This window comes from Corvus kubaryi, unplaced genomic scaffold (genome assembly GCF_017639235.1).
Source record: "Corvus kubaryi isolate FWS band 111438036 unplaced genomic scaffold, C.kubaryi_AGA036_p1.0 37387, whole genome shotgun sequence".
NCBI classification, from domain to species: domain Eukaryota; kingdom Metazoa; phylum Chordata; class Aves; order Passeriformes; family Corvidae; genus Corvus; species Corvus kubaryi.
Genome location: NW_024581129.1, coordinates 791,068 through 809,323, shown reverse-complemented (window position 1 = coordinate 809,323; position 18,256 = coordinate 791,068). Strand labels below are relative to the sequence as shown.

The following is an 18,256-nucleotide window of genomic DNA, read 5'->3' as shown; positions in this document are numbered from 1 at the left end:
CTCCTTTGTCCTTGATGGCATTTTAGGCTTAAAACAAACAGCAAATCTAAAAGCTGCCTGCTTACAGTTAGTCTGTTACACTGACACCCCAACACAGTTTTGTTATGGCTGCAATATCAAATTAGGAAAGAATAACATTAAAGGTGTTGTGCAGCCAGCTCAAGCTCCGTCCAGCACTAATGTACACAGCTGCTTGCTTAACACTGAATAAAATTAAGATAATTAGATGCCATGTTTCCTGTCCAGGGTCTGTCTACCAAAATCATCATAACGAGTCCACTCCAGAGGTCCAACAACCATTTAATATGAAAAACATTAAGTATGAAAAGGAGTAGGGCTCAAGTTTTCCCTGTACAGGGGGAGGTTGGCTTTGGTGTTTCTGTTTTGGGTTGGGTTTCTTGGCCCTCCTGATTCTTCTCCCCACTGCCCCCAGCTCACAGCTTCGTACCAACAATTTTCTTTAGCCATAGTTGTATTTGACTTTCCCCACCAATGCTCTGTCCACACATTTCAGGATCACTGGGAAACATTAACGAGTACTTAAGTACTTTTCTTCCATCTCTCTACATACACAGTAATCTTTATCAAAATATTCACTCAGCTTCTGCTACGCTCACGCTCTCCTCCCAGGAGGTTTGCAGCAAGGACATACTCAGCCATTATCCTCTCCCACGCTTGCCCACGCTCCCCCTTTAATGCTCCATAAAACGATAACATTTTCCAAAACAGAGGCTTGGTGAGAACTAGGACTGCTGACCATAAATTTTCCATCCCTTCTGCCCCCCACTCCTTGTGTCATGAACTGCACCCAGCATTTCCTTGAGATGCCATGTGCCAGATGATTTCTGCAAGTCTGATCTCAGGGACCAAGTCTGCAGCCTCCAGACCCACAGGTGATCAGAGAGGCCCAACGTGGAGAAACATGACCAGACAGTAGCATCAGGAGAAAAAAACAAGAGGAACATCAGGCTGATTTCATTCTCCCACTTCTAAACTTGCAGATGATCTAGACAGGAGCTATCTGTATTTAAATGAAAGGATTAATTGGCACAGACACCCAACAGCTTTCCCCTCACTGAATTTCTTCTAAAACCAAAGCTGTCTATGCAAGACAGCACTGACAGAGCCAGCCTGTGCTCATCACAGCTTTATTTTTGGAGGAAGAAGCCCTCAGCTCTGCAATACCACAATCTCACACATCCCTGAGAAACACCAGTCCCCTGTTTTCTACAGTGCAGCTGTCCCCAGAGATGCAGGGAGGTGGCAAAACAGTGTCACCCTACTTTGGGATGCCACAAGGACATTTCTAGCAATTCCAGTTCCCTTACAAGATGTACACACATCTTCCTTTGGTAAAGAAACTCGTCCAGTTTCTGACCCACTGACCAGATCCAGTTTCTAAGGATAATTCATCCATTTGGCCCTCTGCCCAGGGAACAGATCAGCTGTGAGCAGGGGTGAGTGTTTTGTCAGCTCTTACACCAGGGTTGCCTCATCAGTCCCCAAATGACCAGAGTGACCCAACAGCAAGCCAGGGGCTGCCTGCACGTCCAGACTGCTGACAGGGGCACTGACACACACTGCCATCACTTAAATGGGAGAGAGACTGCATTCCCCATCCATGCCATGAAGAAGGGCCCATCTTCAGCCAGAACAACAGAGTATCTTTTCATTCCTTACACCCCACTTTTAACTATCCAAACTGGCACATGTGGCCATAATAAAAGTTAATCTGAGAATCACTGGCAACACACACTCTTCCTGAGATCTCATTTTTCTCCTGACAGTGCCACAGCTTCACTGATTTTATTAGAGTTGGTTCTGCTTCACACACGTAAGGGGAGAGACACATCACTTATTTCATAAATTCATTTTGCCTAAAATGCAAGTACTGAATCTTGAAATGGCCCTTTATAATGAAAGCAGTGCTGGAAACACGGTTTCCAGAACACAACACAATCTCTGTACATGGTGTAATTACATCCTAGCGTTCTGCAGAATACCAAGGCATGGCTTAAATGCTATTAATTGTAAGCAGTTTTGTTCCACAGGATGTTGTTTGCTGATAACTACTCAATTAGGGTTATTTTGCAATTAGTCTACTCACAGTAAATTTACTGCAACCAGAGTCATCTGTGGTGCAGCAAATTAAAATGCTATCTGGGCTGCATGTGCAGTGGCTCTTACATGCTCCTTAAACCGTGTATAGCTCACCACAGTGATTCTGTCACACTAACAGATTAAACACACAGGAAAGCAGCAGCAGCCAATGCCATTTGGAATCCTGAAACCAGCAGAAAAAGATAAATCTGGGGTTCAATGATCTGTAGATCAAACCCAGTGAGTCCAAAAATGCACTGCCAAAACCTTAAAAGCTAAACAAACCACGCGTTTATATGTCACTGTGTGCACACACATGCATATTGAGCAGATGAAATCCTCTATTTGCTTCGTTACAGCTCCCATGCTTTTAAAATTCTGTAGAGGATGCTTTCATTTCCGTGCCTTGAAGAACAGCTCTGCTCCACCCCACAAGTATTTGGCATCTTAGTGGCTTATCCCCTCCCTTCCTGCAAATCACACCTCTTTCTGCTGAGTGCTTTGAAGCTGTCAGATAAAAACATTGTAGACATTCAGATTGCTATTACCTGTGTGTTATTCGGTAAGCAGAGCTCCAGAGCACTTTTCTCTCAGTTTGAAAACCAACAGGTTGTGTTTTCTAAAATAAAATGGGAAATTTTCTTCCCAGCAGCCTCTAAGAAGCTGAAAGCACTTGCTTCAGTGTGCCAGAGCAGCATTACCAATAAGCAACCAGGGAGAAGGCAGTCTGATCTGGAAAACGCTCTTTCAGTGCTGATAAATGATTTTGAATGAGGGCAGCTTGATTATTTTCCTACTTTATTATAAGTTGGGTTTACCCCACAGGGAGGAAGGTAGCGGAAAACTACTAACTTTGATTGAAAAACTAAGAAAAGACAACAGAAAAGCCCAGGGGAAATAAATCAGGATCACTTGAGGCTCTTTGCTTTCCAGTGGACTTTTCATTTGTTAGAACTACATCTTAGAAGACACTTCTCAAAAAACCCTGCTATGTACCTTTGGTCTATCTAGAGCCACAGGTCTGGGTCAAGAATAAACCCAGTTGGGTAATTAATGGTAAGGATTAGGCCAGAGTCTGCCCTGGGAATATGGCAGGTGAGAGAGGCTGGCCCAGAGGAGGCCTGGTGCAGATACCACCGGGGACGTTGCCTGCAATGACTCCTGGACCTGGTGGCAATGACCAAGCAGGAATTGTGCTCTGTGTCCATCCAGCAACCCTCCAAGGCAAGGGGTGCAGAGCTGCAAACTGCCATGGTCCACATGGAAGGGAGAACCAGAGAACTCAGGGATGCAACCCAGCCACTGGGCCAGCAGCTGGGCTTTTTCCATCTCAGGAGGAGGACAGTAAGCAGAAATCACAACTTCAGTATCATGTTGAAATGTGGAATGGTGTAATTGCAATTGCACTGCTGCCCATTGCTATTGGGCAGGGTCACAGTGGCCGTTCTGGGACTGTGCTCCTGCCCACAGTAACAGTGGATTCTGCAGGGGTAACGTGGCACAGGTCAGGTCACTCGGGATCAGTCCAAGGGGATTTTGTCTAGGTACAGAGTGATGGGTATTTTAGAGCCAAGAATTCTCTTTTAAACTTCTGCTTCTTCCCAGTACCTCTGCACCAGAGGAGGACCACGCATGATGATGGACAAAGAAGAGAGGCAGCTGTTCCACATCCACTGACAGCTTTGGTGAGCAGAAGACAGTCTGGCACACCAGGAGAATCGGTGTCTGTAGTCTGGCCTGTACAGGACTAGGCCAGACATGGCCCCAGCAAGGAAACATCTGCCACATTGTCCACAGGTTGCTGATCTCCTGAGAAGAAAGGAACTCCCCAAAGGACGTCTCCCTGTATCTTCTCCTCCACCTGCACAGGACTGGATTTGCTATTTCCTCATCCAACCTTGTGCTGAACCTACACTTCCCCTCTTACATTTGCTGAATGCATTTTCCCCAGAACACACTTCTATGAAGGCCAACATTCCCTTGTGAGTGAAGGATTTGCAAGCTGCCCGTTGCCCTGATCTCAGCCGTGACTGGGTAAGGCTGCACCTAAAGCCTTTGACAGCCATCTCCTGTGCCATAGCATTTGTGCCATGTTTTTAGGAGCAGCTTGCAGTGCCATGTCCTGTTCCACTGCTTCAGCAGCAATGCCCTTAGAGGGACTGCAGCCCTCACGGAAACAACACCTGCACGTCAGATTGGGGACACCACGCTCTTGGTTCTAACAATCCTTTCTGTTATCACTGAAGATCCTTATAATCAACTTCCTTTGCCTGCTGCTTCTGGAAACAATAAAATACCTAAAAAAGAAACAGCTTGTATGATCCTGTTCTCATTGATAACCACTGAAGTGCATGTATCACTTAACATTTATGACAATCCAGCTGGATGGAGTCCTGTCCATGATTGATAGCTACACTTAGCAACATCATGGTTTTGATCAGCTAAGACAAGATCCAAGGGGATTAAACGCTGGATGACATCTCAATGGAAACCACAGCACTGGGAACACGTTTATATGCTGGGATAATGGATGAATGTGCTGCTCCAATACATAAATATTTATACTTCACAATTTTGCTGGAAACAGACAGGAAACCTTTGTTCAAAGCAAATGGAAGGGAACAACACTCACATGCTGAATACACAGACTCAGACCCCAGATGTCTGACTGCTGCTAAAAAACACCAGATCACTTTTTTAATACATAAAGTGCCAAGGCCTCTACCCATATCTCCCCCTACCAGCAATCCTAACAATGGGGTGTCTTACATCCTCAAAAGCTGATGTCCAGTACTTCACAAACATCTAACCAAGCTCAACTCCTCCCAAGGACCTCCAGAGTTAACGAAGTCACCTTTCATGAGGGATGGAGTCACTCTGGGAGTGAAGAACAGCAGTGTTTATGTTCTACAGCAGGAGGAGAGATCTGAGACCACAACACACAAACTCAGACCATGTATCTTTACCAAGGGCTATAAAATTCCAGGGACCTACCAAGTTATACACATATAAGGCCTCCCAGTAGGCACTGGGCGCTTTCAGTTTTGGGGTTCCCCCTTGTCTGTCTTGACAGCTCTGTATTCAAACATTTGGGAAATGACTTCAGGGTCTGGATCTCCTCCGTAGGTTTGGTGACCCCGTCTCCTTGTGCATCGGTGCTTCCTGCATGAGCGGCTCGTGTCCCATGCCAAACGCTGCTGCACTGCCACTTCCCCACAGCAAAGCTCCCAAATCTGCCCCAGAGCAACCTCGTATGGAACACAGGATGTCCAGAGCTGCTGCCAAGGAAATCTGGCAGTTGAAGTGGTTAACTTCAGCTGTCAGCATGGGCAGGAGGAAATAACCTTGAGGCAAAGAAAAGTCAACATTTTCCAGGTGTATCCATCTGGCTAGGTTAACATGTCTCTCAATTATTCTTTTTAAACAAGTGTCACCACTCATAAAACTAAATTAAACACTGTCTAAAATTTTTAGGTTTTCTAAAGCTACAGTCCTTTTACACCTAATTTTTAAAATGTGGTATATATCCATACCACGTGAGTTTTTTTATAAATATATCACATTTAGACAATTTCTTCATTTTTCTAGTCATATTTGTAGCTCCCAGTTTTCCTGAGAATTTTGCTATGACATTACGATGGAAGCATTTATACCAATGTGCAAGGTACATACATGCTGAAAGGCTTCAAGTGTAAAATGTTCTAAGACCACACTGTTATCCTGACTGCAGGGCATAAGAGAAATCCTGTATTTAAAAAAGAAGCAATAAATCTTTCTTGAGAAACCTGTTTTTAAGGACGGCAGTTGTTTAAAACTTCTGGAAACTCACCCTGCATCCCTGGGAGACAGATTACCAAGCAGGGCATGGAATCAGAGGTGTGTACAAAATGGCACAGCTGCAGTGTCTGCCCACACTAATGGCACTACACCTTCCAGCTCGGGCCAGGATACCCCTTGCATATTTGTGTATGGGATCCACTTACCTACGCAAGATTTGCAGCACTGATCCCATTACTAAGACACAGCCCTGATCCCAAAAGTGCAGGACAGTGTCTGCAAGGTGCTGACCTCCCTCAGCTTTCTCACAGAGCGGAGCTGACTGCCCTGCCCTGAGGGAAGAAGGGGGAAGGAGAGGGAGGGAATAGCAAGGACATGCTTATCACAGTGGATTCCTCAGCAGTGCCCAGCAGTACTCGCTGATGCTCATCCTGTCACTGATGTTTCCTTCTGCTCAGTTATTAACTCTCTACTGTTCTCTTATCTTCCCTCCAACTTGTGCTGCCTTTACTGTCCCTCTTCCCTTCTTCCCACTGAACACCATGTCTTCTGCCTGCTCCATTAATTCTCTGTCCACAGTGCCTGCCCACCCAGCTTAACAATTTGGAGTATTACCATGATAAGAAGGGGAGAAAAAACACCAAAAGAGACATGGCAAAAAACCAAAACAAAGCAGTCACAGATGCGCTGGGGTGGGGAATGGGGGTGCTCAGACTATTCATCCTGGCAAGATGCACCCTCTCTAAATTAAAAGCCTATGAATCCTGTTACAGGGAGATGTGCTTTTTTAGATACATTCTCTGAGGCAGCTCCTCTTTTTCACTGTCTGTACAGGGAATTTAACCTCCTAATCTCAGTAACAGCAACACTATCCTTCTCTCTACCACACTGAAATCACCCTAACCACTGCTTTGTGATGATGCAGCAAACAAGCCATCAGAGGATGTTCTCAATGAAAGGATCTAAACACCCCCTGGTTCCCATGGATGCCCATGTTTATTCTACAGTCTCAAAGCAAGACCTATTCCCTAGTTTATAAATTCCCTCTGTACTTTCAGCTTGGACAAAGACATGGCATATCCTTCCGTGCAGGGGCTGGAAGTGCCAGTTACAGGGTGGGGACTCTGGGCTGTTGTATAAACAAATGCTGCTGTGGGTAACGCTGCTCCTTGATCGATACCCACTTTGATCAACCGATCAATGCTACTTTTTTTTAAAAGGCACTTTACAGAGAGCTTACAGCTGGATGAATGGTGGCACATGAAGCACTCTTTGAAAAGTAGAAAAAGGTCAGCTCGGACATGCAAGCTGACAGCAAGCTGAGAGGTAACTCGTGATCTGAGGACATGGAGACACCAAAACAACAAATCAAAGCTTGGCTTAGGCCAGCAGAGGTAACTGACTCTCCAGCAGTGATTTTAAAAATAGCTTTTGCTGATTCAAGAACATTAAAAATAGAAGTCAGCCACAAAATTGGATTTTCCCCGTGCTTTTGGAATTTTTTTTACTATACTTCTGATTATTACCTGGCTTATCAAAATGCTTAGGACTCCAACTGTGACAGGAAAATAGCCATATGGCCATAACAGCAATGCCACTCATCTATTGGTTAGCATAAAGCTCCAAAATTCACACTGGCTGTTCTCTGATTACCAAAAGCACACAACTCCTGCACAGCATAACAAGATTTTGACTACACTTCTCAGTGTCCATAGATTCAGAACTAAAAGAACAGGAGTAGCATCTGAATACCTAGATCCCATTGTGCAATAAAAATCTGGTGGAAGTGAATTCTACAGGAACCCACCAAGGATCTTGAGACATCCATATAATTCCCTGTTAAAAACGCCCTCAAAGCCTCCCTTGTTTTCACAGACTGAGTCCATTACACATTCCTGCAGTAAAGCCGTTTTTGCCATCAGGAGGCCATTCCAACTGCACAGAATGCTTCCCCCAGCACAGCATTTCTCCCTCTCCATCTCCCAACTTACCCTCCAGGGCACAGAAACGCGTCACCTGCTCCGGCATCAGCTTCCCGAGCTTGTGCTGGCAGTAAACATCGGCGATCTCCTGGCGACACTGCTTGGACTTGGCCCGGGACATGGCTGACACGGCCTCCTTGCCCGTCACCTCACACCTGGCTGGCTGGTCGTACTTCAGCTCAGGGGAACTGTTCTCCACTTTTTTTAAAAGATGCTGTTTGGGAGACCTGTCAATGTCCTTCAGATTGCTGCTGACGCTGCTGTTTTTCCCAGGGTGATCACTGACCTGCACCGCCTCATTGGAGTTCTTCCCCAGCAGCAAGTTCTCCTTCATCTTTTCCTCTTCCAGTTTCTTTCTCAAGTGCTCCTTTTGTTTGCTAAGGGGTTTTTTCACCAGCTCAGACTGGTGTTTTTGCCTCTGAGTCCTGGGAGCAAAGTTACTGTTATCAATAGTTTCAAAGTCCTTGGGGACCGAATTTTCGTTATTGCTGTCTGTTCGCATTTTCTCTTTCGGTCGGTGGGAAAAATAGCCGTCCTACAAATGGGGAGAAAAATTACACTCATCTTACTGAAACAGCCACATCCCATGCATTACGAGCATTTCTTACACGAAAACATAGATCAATTACAATCCAACACACTGCAGAAAATCCCTGTGTTGGGGCTCACAGCAGACAGAAGCTGAGAGGCCTCTGGGGTCACCTGCACTGGCATCTCTTGCTCACTGGGCCACAGTCCAAGCCCTATCTCAGATGGAGCAGCGAGGTTTTACACAGGTTTGTGAGCAGTGATTAACCAGACACTTCACCCTGACACCATTAAATATCCATGAGAAAACAGACACAGTTTTCAAGGGAGCAAAAGCAGGTCCTTCAATGCTTTCCTTCACTCCTTGTGATTAACAATCACAGTCTGGTATCCCAGAACTGCTTCGTTTCTCTGCAGAAAGCACCACCTGACTACAGCCTGAGCTTGTTTTTTGTTTTGTTTTGGTTTTGGTTCCACACATTTGAACCCTCCCTGGGAGGGTCAGAGCCAGGCTCTGGTGTCAGCTCTTACCCATCATGTTCCTCCTCCTGATGCTCTTAGATAAATACACAGCCCATAATGTTGCAACATTCAAAACCTATCATATAAAGGAAAAGGAATAGATCATGTAAAATATTTGTCTGCATCAGAGGTGGGTGAGGTTGAGCTGCCTTTGCTCCAACCGTGGAAACTTGTGGGGGACACAATTTTTAGACCCATGGACACAGAAATATCTGTTTGCAGAAGTGATCAGTAGCAGATAAAATCGATGATGAATTGTTATTAAAACGTCTGAAGACAGGAGTAAAAATACTGATAGACTTTTTGAGTCTGTCCCGTTTCCTTTCCCCTGGTGGAACACCTAACCAAAAATCAGAGGCTGGGAAATGACAGCATCACTAATGATGACTGATGGGAGCATCTTTTAGCACCTATCAACCACATTTTGTATTCAAAACTTTTTATCAGCATGAGCTAATTGTTTCTCACACCTCTTCTGGGAGGAAGTATTTAACAGTCAGGGTTTGTAGAGAAAGGAGAGGGAGATAATGACTTATCCCAGGCCATGCAGGGAGTCAGTATCAGTTTGACCTCTACAGCTCAGCAATGAGAAATGTTTGAATAGTTTATTCATTAGAAGAGGTTGTTTAGTGAGTGAATAGAGTGATTCTCTCTCCATGAAAATGTCTAGTTTGCAACTAGCTCTAGCTGTCTGGCACAGAAGAATGCAAAGGAGTTTAAAAAAAAAACCAACACCAGACAACAACTCACAAACCAAAATCCAAACATTTTTCAAACAAACAAAATATTTCTAGTTTGGGAAGAAATATTTTTAAAAAAATAAAATTCTAACATTTAAGGGCGAGCACGAAATCAGTTTCTTCTCTCAGTCTTACTTCTTTAGGGAAAAGAAAAGAATAGCATTTATGTAGAAAGACAGGGTCATTTAAGTAGAAAAACAATCAGAGCTCGTCCAATCACTCCATGCCCTTGCAAAAAGTCCCTCTCCAGCTCTCCTGTAGCTGCTTCAGGAACTGGAAGATGCTATAAAGAAGCCTCTGGAGACTTTATAGGAGCATTTTTCCAAGACGAAGTGTGACACTGTGGATAGCACAGAGCACAGGCCTAAGAGAAGGATTTCCACAAGCAGAAATGTTCTGTCCTAACTTTATCTGGTTCTCAGAAGATACAAGGAGAGGTTAACTGCTGAGTGCTCAAAGGCAAGAGCCCTGGCAGGGGAGTTTTAATGGCTGTGGGGCCTCTTCTGAGCATGCGCACGCTGCAGTTCAGCAATAACAAGCAAATACTCCAAAACTGGGAAAGAACAGTCTGTACCCAGGAGTGTGCATGAGATCACTGCCAATTACATACTGATTGCCATTGATGCTAAAAATAATACTATAATATTAATGCAAAAAAAACATAAAATGGCTCTGAGCTTAAAATGTTATGAGAGAATTTGAGTTCAGCTCCAAATTCTGCTCCCTGATGAACACACAGATTTAAATTCTCCAAATTCTCCCTCTGGTGTGTTGTACTAAAGTTTGTCAGACACAATGGATGCTCTTTGGTGTATTAGCCACTGTATCTGCAGAGAGTCAGGGTCTGGGGCTCAGGTACTCTGAGCCTGATTGAATTCGAAGTCCCATCTATCTCAGGAGGGAAAGCCTGGGTTTCTGCAGAGACTTTGCAGTCTACTGAGGAAACCATGGAATAAATCGCTGCTGTCACCTACTACAGCCCCAACAACAGCTGCTGCTGCTCGCTGTACCTGGCACAAATACAGAGAATTTGGAAGAACTTCACAGCTGTCTGTAATGACAAATGGATTTTAATGACAGCCTGTTAACACTCTCAGAGGCTTTCGAAAGCACAGCAGTTCAGCCAGACCCCAGTAGGTTCACACACCTGCAGACTGCCTCTCTTCACGTGTTTCACTTGCATCTGTCACCTCTGTTTGCATCCAAGCCAAGCATCTTCAAGCATAAACATGCATTTGGGGTTGCCCAGGTCACAACTCTCCTGTAATCTTTCAGGTACAGTTCTGTATCCTGCGTGCCAAAGGCAGGAGGTTAAAGACTATGGCTCCAAAATTCCGACAAGGCAGCCCTTTCTCAGTGGGGTGTCCCACTGCAGGATACACCACACAGCCATGAGGTACAACTCACAGAGCTTCCCACTGCCCCTGAAGGACCCTCTGCCACCAGCCTGCACCAGGCAATGTGACTGGTAATTTTTGCAATACACAAAAAGCCAGCACTAGACCAATTTCAATTCTGCTTTCAGAGAGAGAACCTAATGCACATTTAAATCAGCAGAGACCCAAACATCAGCAGAGTGGGGTGCACCAGCTCTGCAGACAGCAAGGGCACGCAGGCTGTGGCTGAGGGATGCAGCTCGAGGCACCAAAGCCAAGGGAGAGCCCACACCGTGCAGGCAGGGACTGCTCCAGCATCACCTGCCCCACACCTGCGCAGGCACAGGGCTGCTGAAGGCTCCTTTTGGAAAGGCTTTGTAGGGAACACTAAAGAAAACCCTCATCAGTTCTCAAAGACACACAATAGGAGCTTACATTTATCTGCCAGAGGCTCTCACTGCGTTGTGCAGAGCACTTCCTCCTGACCATAAGAAAATGCTCCCTTCTCAGGACAAGTTACTCATTGTACGATTTCTTTATCAACAAAGTCCTATAAATACTACACAGATGGATGGACCATGTGCCACCAAGCCCTGAATGGCAAATATTCAGTTACAGTTTATCTGACAACTCATTTTCTCCCCAGCACGGAAGGATTGGCTGTCTTTTTGTACTGAGAACATTTTCTCATATTCTTCCTCTGGCAAAGCTTGGTACCTCAAAGACACAGCAAAACAAACCAGAAATATGCATATGCACACACAGAGCAACAACAAAACACACAGGTCTTCCTCTAAATACAAAGTACTGGACATGCTGGCCTTGAGGACCAGCTATAAATCAAACATCTGTACTATGAAAACTACATATTTTCCCTCCTTTCACATAGCAAAGCACACAATCATTGACCTCATGTGAAAATATGCAATGCCTGGGCAGTCATGCAGGATCACACACAGCTGAGGCCCCCAGAGCTGGGGCAGGCACTCGCTGGGTGAGCTGCTCAGGATCCAAACCAGCTCCCAGCTCCCAGAGGTGGGGAATAGCTGCAAAATCTGTATCACATGTCAAAGCCTCAGAGACCTGGTCAGCTTTCACAGGAACATCTATTTTACCTGTCCTGTGACCGAGAAGAATTTAAACAGAACTATGAAAAGATAATTAAAACAAGTTTCTGTTCAATATTAATCACAGCTGTGACATATTATTTTGTATTGCTTGTTAATTATTCCAATAATGACACCTTCTAATTGCCAGAGGAGTCAGAGGATGGCATCTCAACAATTAAATGGTTTTTTTCTGCTCTTATGTTTGTGCATTTGAGGGCTGTTTCTTAGCTGAAATCAAAACCTTTTGCCTCCAGAACTACAAACTTTATGCTGTGGTCACCCCATTGTCTCCTGTCCTACCACACTCACATCTTTCAAACTGTAAAACCACCACTGCTCTGCTTGAAGCCCTTGTGAAGCCACATGGATGCAGAGCAGACATCCCATTGTGCCACCAAAACAAAGAAGAAATTGGGAATTTTAATTGAAGATGTGGTTGATGTGCCATGAGACCCTTGGAAAATGAGTATGTTTGGCAGGTTTGAACAAAAATGTGGCCAAAGACAGCAGATGGAGGAAAGGCAGCAGATGTTAATGTAGTTATATATTTCCATATGTTTTTCTGTTTTGCTGTAATAAGTACATTGCACTTCTAATTGTCAGTGGCTGAAGACTTGGGAGAAACATTTTGTGAGAAATATATTACTTATGCCTCTCATTAGAGAGGGAGATGCAAAAGGTGAAAATAGGTTTATTGACTTGCAAAGTAGCAAAGATAAAAGACGTAATTGCTTCAAACACAGTGCTTTCTGTTATGTAAAAGGAAAATGAAACAAAGCAATCATTTGGGTTAAAAGGGGGACTCTGATGCTTGAAAAAGCATGAGTCCTTCAGGTTCAGCACTAACAGATACAGGCACAGCCAGCCCAAAACTATTGCAACACCTGGCATTTCAAAATGCAGAGTAACAGATGGACCACCACCAAGTGCACAGGGGACCCCTCAGTGGAACATCTGCATTGGGAAGTGATTGTCTGGAGGATTATTTTCCCCTTCCTTTCCAAAACTGTTACCATCCATTTTCAGTTTTCCTTAACATCAATTTCAGCAGTGTGATCCAAAACACCAGAAACAACATCGTGAAAACATCATTAATAGAAGTTGCTGTTATCCCTTTCGACATATATACATTAAGGGAAGATGTTCTGGTTTGAAATCGAATTAAAACAGCTTCAAAACTTTGGCTGCTTTCCTCAAAAGAGTTCTTCTGGTTTTTACTAACATATGACTTAAACTTTGAGAGTGATTTAGATTAGGGAGTAAAATAATATTGCATCCCTCAAGAGACCAAACAGCTTTTCACATTTGTTCCAGCTTAGCACAGTAACTGTACAAAAAGCCATATTGTATCAACAGTAATTTCAGATGTTCATCCAGTTATTAAAAAGTTTGGAATACTGCTAGAGGGAGCTGTGAAAGCACATATCCATAGTGCTTCCAAAACTGACCGCTTTGTTTTCTGCTAGTTTAAACTTCTCGGGAAAGTTTGGGCTTTGACAGCACAGACCAGTCGAATTCATTCAATCCGTAACAGAACTTGATTTATAACCAGGAACTGCCCCCACTTTACACATTTTGTTCCCTTCAAAGGACGCTGGATCTCATTAAGGCTCCAGACCGGGCACAAGCCCTTCTTTTGGCAAAGGTCCCTCCCGGTGCCACTGACCAACAGGAACAGCAGCACTCCCTGAGCTGGGGGAAGTTCTTTTGTCTGCACACACATTTTAACAGTTCCCACCTCTGCTTTGCAGCAGCTTCAACTCTGCCTGCGTGTGGACCATGGAACCCATGGTGATACAACACATTGCTCAGCTCCGAGGCAAACAAGCCCTCAAAAGACTGCTCACTCGAGCATCTGTCCTGGAACAATAACCAGTGTTATTAAGCCTCCTGGATCCACATCAGCATAACCACATCTTCAAACAGAATTCACCGCAAAGCTAGGAAAGAGATGGAGGAGGACTGGCCTGACAGTGCAACATGCAGCTTCTGAGGAAGCTCAGGAAAACCCTGGAGGTTTATTTTCCTACAGCTTCTCTCCAAGAGAAGGTGGATCTTACAGTCCTTCCAACACAGAGCTCAGACATGAAGGAGCTTACGAGGAAGCCTTCTCTCAAGGGAAATGTATTTAAGTGACTTTTTATAATAATGTCTATACTTTGTGATCCTTGAACAGGACCCTCAGTGAGGCAAAGACGTGGTAGAGCAGCAGCAGACACTAATTGATGCCCCACAACTTCTTAACAGGAGTTCAGCAGGTAAGGTCAAGAACTACATGGTTGTTTTTCCTGATGGCTATTCCGATACTGAAAGGAAAATGTGAGATGTTCTGTGTTTTTATTTCTCACCAAATTGTACTGCTTCATTATTTGGCAAAGGTGCCCCAAAGAGATGTTATGTAAATAAATAACACAAAGTAAGAATGGGGTAAAGCTTAATCATTTGCATGTTTAAAATACAGACACAACAACCACACTGAATACCCATTACCAGCCAACCTTTCATTCTTATTTTTTTACCTTCCCCTCTCAATGGCCAACCCCATCAAAAAATAACACGGTTATTCTGAACTGAATTCCCCTCCTTTCATCTCTATTTCTTTCATCCAGAATTCAGCCAATATAGATTTTATATCTTTCAGAGCAGTAGTAAACACTTGAAATTGTTTCCTGGTGACTTGTTATTAACTAGATTCCAGCTAAACTCATCAGGAGGCCTATTCCAACTCCAATCTAAACAATCTTGAGCAGCCCAGGGTGAATTGCTGAGACACACAATAGATCTCTGGCAGCTATAGAAATTAAACATAATCAAAATACGGATGGTAGAAACCAAAGACACCCTCACATACAAATGGAAACACCCCTGTAAAATACAGTCAGTTTAGCAGAAAAGAATTCAGCCTTAATTAGGTAGAAAATCTATTTAGATGAATATAACGCAAAGAATAATAATGAACTTCAGGATTACATTTTGTAACTTGGAGGGAAAAAACAACACAAATAAATAGGAAGTAATTGGACCTTATTTAATAGTCTCAGACTATCAGCTCGAACAACTATAATCATTAAAGGCCCTGCAGTGATCTTCTACTGATAAATGATGTTGAATCAGAATTACAACACAACAAGCATGAAGAGCAAAGCCTATTTATTAATATGAGCAACACTAAAAGAAACGGATTCATTCCCATCTATTTTCCCCAGCATCACAAGGAGTCTTTGAACCAAGCACATAGAAATGAAAGGACTCCATGTTTCCTCTTGTTTTGGGCGAGACTGAAATATTAACACTCCCACACACGTGCTTACTGCAGGGGCACTGCAGAGGAGCAGCAGCCACCCGCTGCTGCATTGGTGGGTGTGCTACACACTGGCTTGTGTCTTCACAGAAAGTTCTTCTGCAAGACCAGTAGTTACATTCATAAAATAAAAACTGAAAAAGCCAGGGGATTACTATGGGCTCTGCCACCTACTTCCTTAGCTACCCTGCCAGCAGTTCACCCTTCCTGAAAATTCAGCCTGGGACCCGGCACCACTCCGGCAAGGGTGGTGTATGTGGTACTGCATTCTCAGTTCTTGCAAATTCATTCAGAGCCATACAAATGAGCAGGTTTAACAACACGATGAGAGATTAGAGTGCTGGAGTTAAAAGATAGAGCAAAATAAAAATTTCTGATACCAAAAACGATGCAACTTTAAGTTCCAAAACTTGTCATTTTACTGGCTTCAGTAAAGATCATGAAGAATATGTGCATTAGGAAAAGACATCAAAAAGTTTTCTAGGAAACTGCCCTCCTCTCTTACCTGCATAGATACTCATTTTGGAGACCAAACCCTTTTTCTGTACCGTACTAAACATATTGACTACATCTGAGCCAAACACCAGATTGTACAGTGCCCAACTTTCTTCAGCCACAGAGCAGCTTTCCTCTCCTGCTGTAAGCACAGTGCTGTCAAAGCAGTTCTTTGTAACCACACTGCCTTTAACAACGGTTGTGTTTCCACAACTCCTCACTTACAGTTCTGTCAGAAACAAGGGCTCCCTCCACACACAGGCAGTGATCATATCCCAGCATATCCAGCAGAACCAGATGGACAGCACAGCATAATGTTAACTTAGCCACTGCTCATAGACTATGCCACACAGAAAAATCAAATCACAATATACTCCATTGTTTTAATGAACATCATTATGTTAGAACAGAAAAAAATGGAAGGCAGAGAAACAGTGATGAAAAATGGGGCCTGTCTATCAAGAAATTCTTGCTTGTGTCTTCCTCATACCTTGCTATTCTAAACCAGAAAAATAATGTAAAGTGAGCTGTAAACTTTAAATTTGCATCTACAAATAGATAACGTGTGAATTTATCAGATGTATCAGAGATTTTGGTAAGTTGCCTTCTATAGCATCAGCACTAGTCCAAAACATGCTGTGAGGGAATACAGCAGTGGCAATACTCAGCAGTGGCACTATTTCCACTTAATTGGAATTAAATGGGCAGTGGAAGGATGATTGCAGGATGAGATTACTACCTTTGGCTTTCTAAACAGTTGCCCTTTGGATTTTTTTCTTGATTTTGCAGCACTCAAGTCACACCAAGCACTGTGATAGGGTGAAAGGCAAAGACACATTTCAGTTCCAGGGACAAGCTGTCAGTGACTCCACACATTCAGTGGTGCTTTCTCTCATGGAGTCAATGGGAAATTCAACCACAGGTTTCCCCCTCTGTTTTTATATCTCAAACCTGGTGTGCAGGACAGGATTTAGTCCTTTATACACAAGACAGTTCTCTTTTACAAGCATATTTAATAACCTACACCAACCTTGGTGCACATACTACTACTGTAATGCACTGTAATTCTTTAGAAAGAAACTATTTTGAGAATTTTCTGATTGCTGGAACACAGTTTCATTTGCAAAGACAGCACAATGATAGCTCACACATCACACTATGTGTATCTTTCAAAACATGTATTTCTCATTAGTAATTTTACTATGCCAACCATTCCAAATATCAAAGTGACACCTGACAATTATAATGCTAGATGTTCACCAACATCATAATAACGCTTCAGCAGAGTGATATTTGCAAGGGTTTGAAAGGAAGAAAATCTCTGCCTAAGATCTGGCGTAGGATGCATAAACTGCAGGGATGAGGGCACTGCCAGAAATCAGCCTAAGGGAACTGTTGGTATCACAGATTCGAAGCTAACAGCTTCTAATCCATGGCTTGCAAGGACGGATATGTCCACATGAAGCAATGCTAAGGAGACTCTGCGCCCCCTCAGTAACGGGGGTAGATTAAGCACTGTCATTTTGCAGGCTTTGGCCCTTTGCTTGGTGCTTTTTATATATCCAAGAGAAAAGACTTTCAGTACCCTGTTTTGCCTGATGGACTACACTGTCTCAGTGACACGATGCTGCTGCGAAAGATGCAAATCCAGCAAGTGCCCACAGCCCGGGTCCTTGTGCACAGGTGCCGGCAGCATCGCTTCCCACGGCAGCAGCCCGTAACCCCACGGACGCCTCAGCGCCTTCCTGGAAAAGCCCCTCGTGGAGACTGGCAGCACATCATTCCCTCTGCGGAGGGCGGGAGGGCTCGGGAGGAGCGGCCGGGAAGGACCCCGGAACGCGGCCTTTGGCCAGCGCCCGCCGCCCCCGCCGGGCCAGCCCCGATCGACCGAGCTGCAGCCCCGAACAGCAATGCAGCCCCGAACAGCAATGCAGCTCTGGAACAGCAATGCAGCCCCGGAACAGCAGTGCAGCTCTGGAACAGCAATGCAGCCCCGGAACAGCAGTGCAGCCCTGAACAGCAATGCAGCCCCGAACAGCAATGCAGCCCCGGAACAGCAATGCAGCCCCACAACAGCAATGCAGCTCTGGAACAGCAATGCAGCCCCGGAACAGCAGTGCAGCTCTGGAACAGCAATGCAGCCCCGGAACAGCAATGCAGCCCCGGAACAGCAGTGCAGCTCTGGAACAGCAATGCAGCCCCGGAACAGCAATGCAGCCCCGGAACAGCAATGCAGCTCTGGAACAGCAATGCAGCCCCGGAACAGCAGTGCAGCTCTGGAACAGCAATGCAGCCCCGGAACAGCAGTGCAGCCCCGAACAGCAAT

The 18,256-nt window shown here is 44.5% G+C and overlaps 1 protein-coding gene across 4 annotated transcripts in view; it reads right to left on the bottom strand.

Annotated features, from left to right (window-relative positions):
• The window catches only part of XYLT1 (xylosyltransferase 1), a 171,014-nt gene that overhangs the window by 83,949 nt on the left and 68,809 nt on the right, over window positions 1-18,256 (bottom strand). For all 4 annotated transcript variants that reach the window (XM_042037772.1, XM_042037774.1, XM_042037771.1 and 1 more), the window contains one exon: window positions 7,869-8,394. In XM_042037772.1, the coding sequence (XP_041893706.1) occupies window positions 7,869-8,394 (526 nt within the window). The remainder of the gene's footprint in view (window positions 1-7,868; window positions 8,395-18,256) is intronic.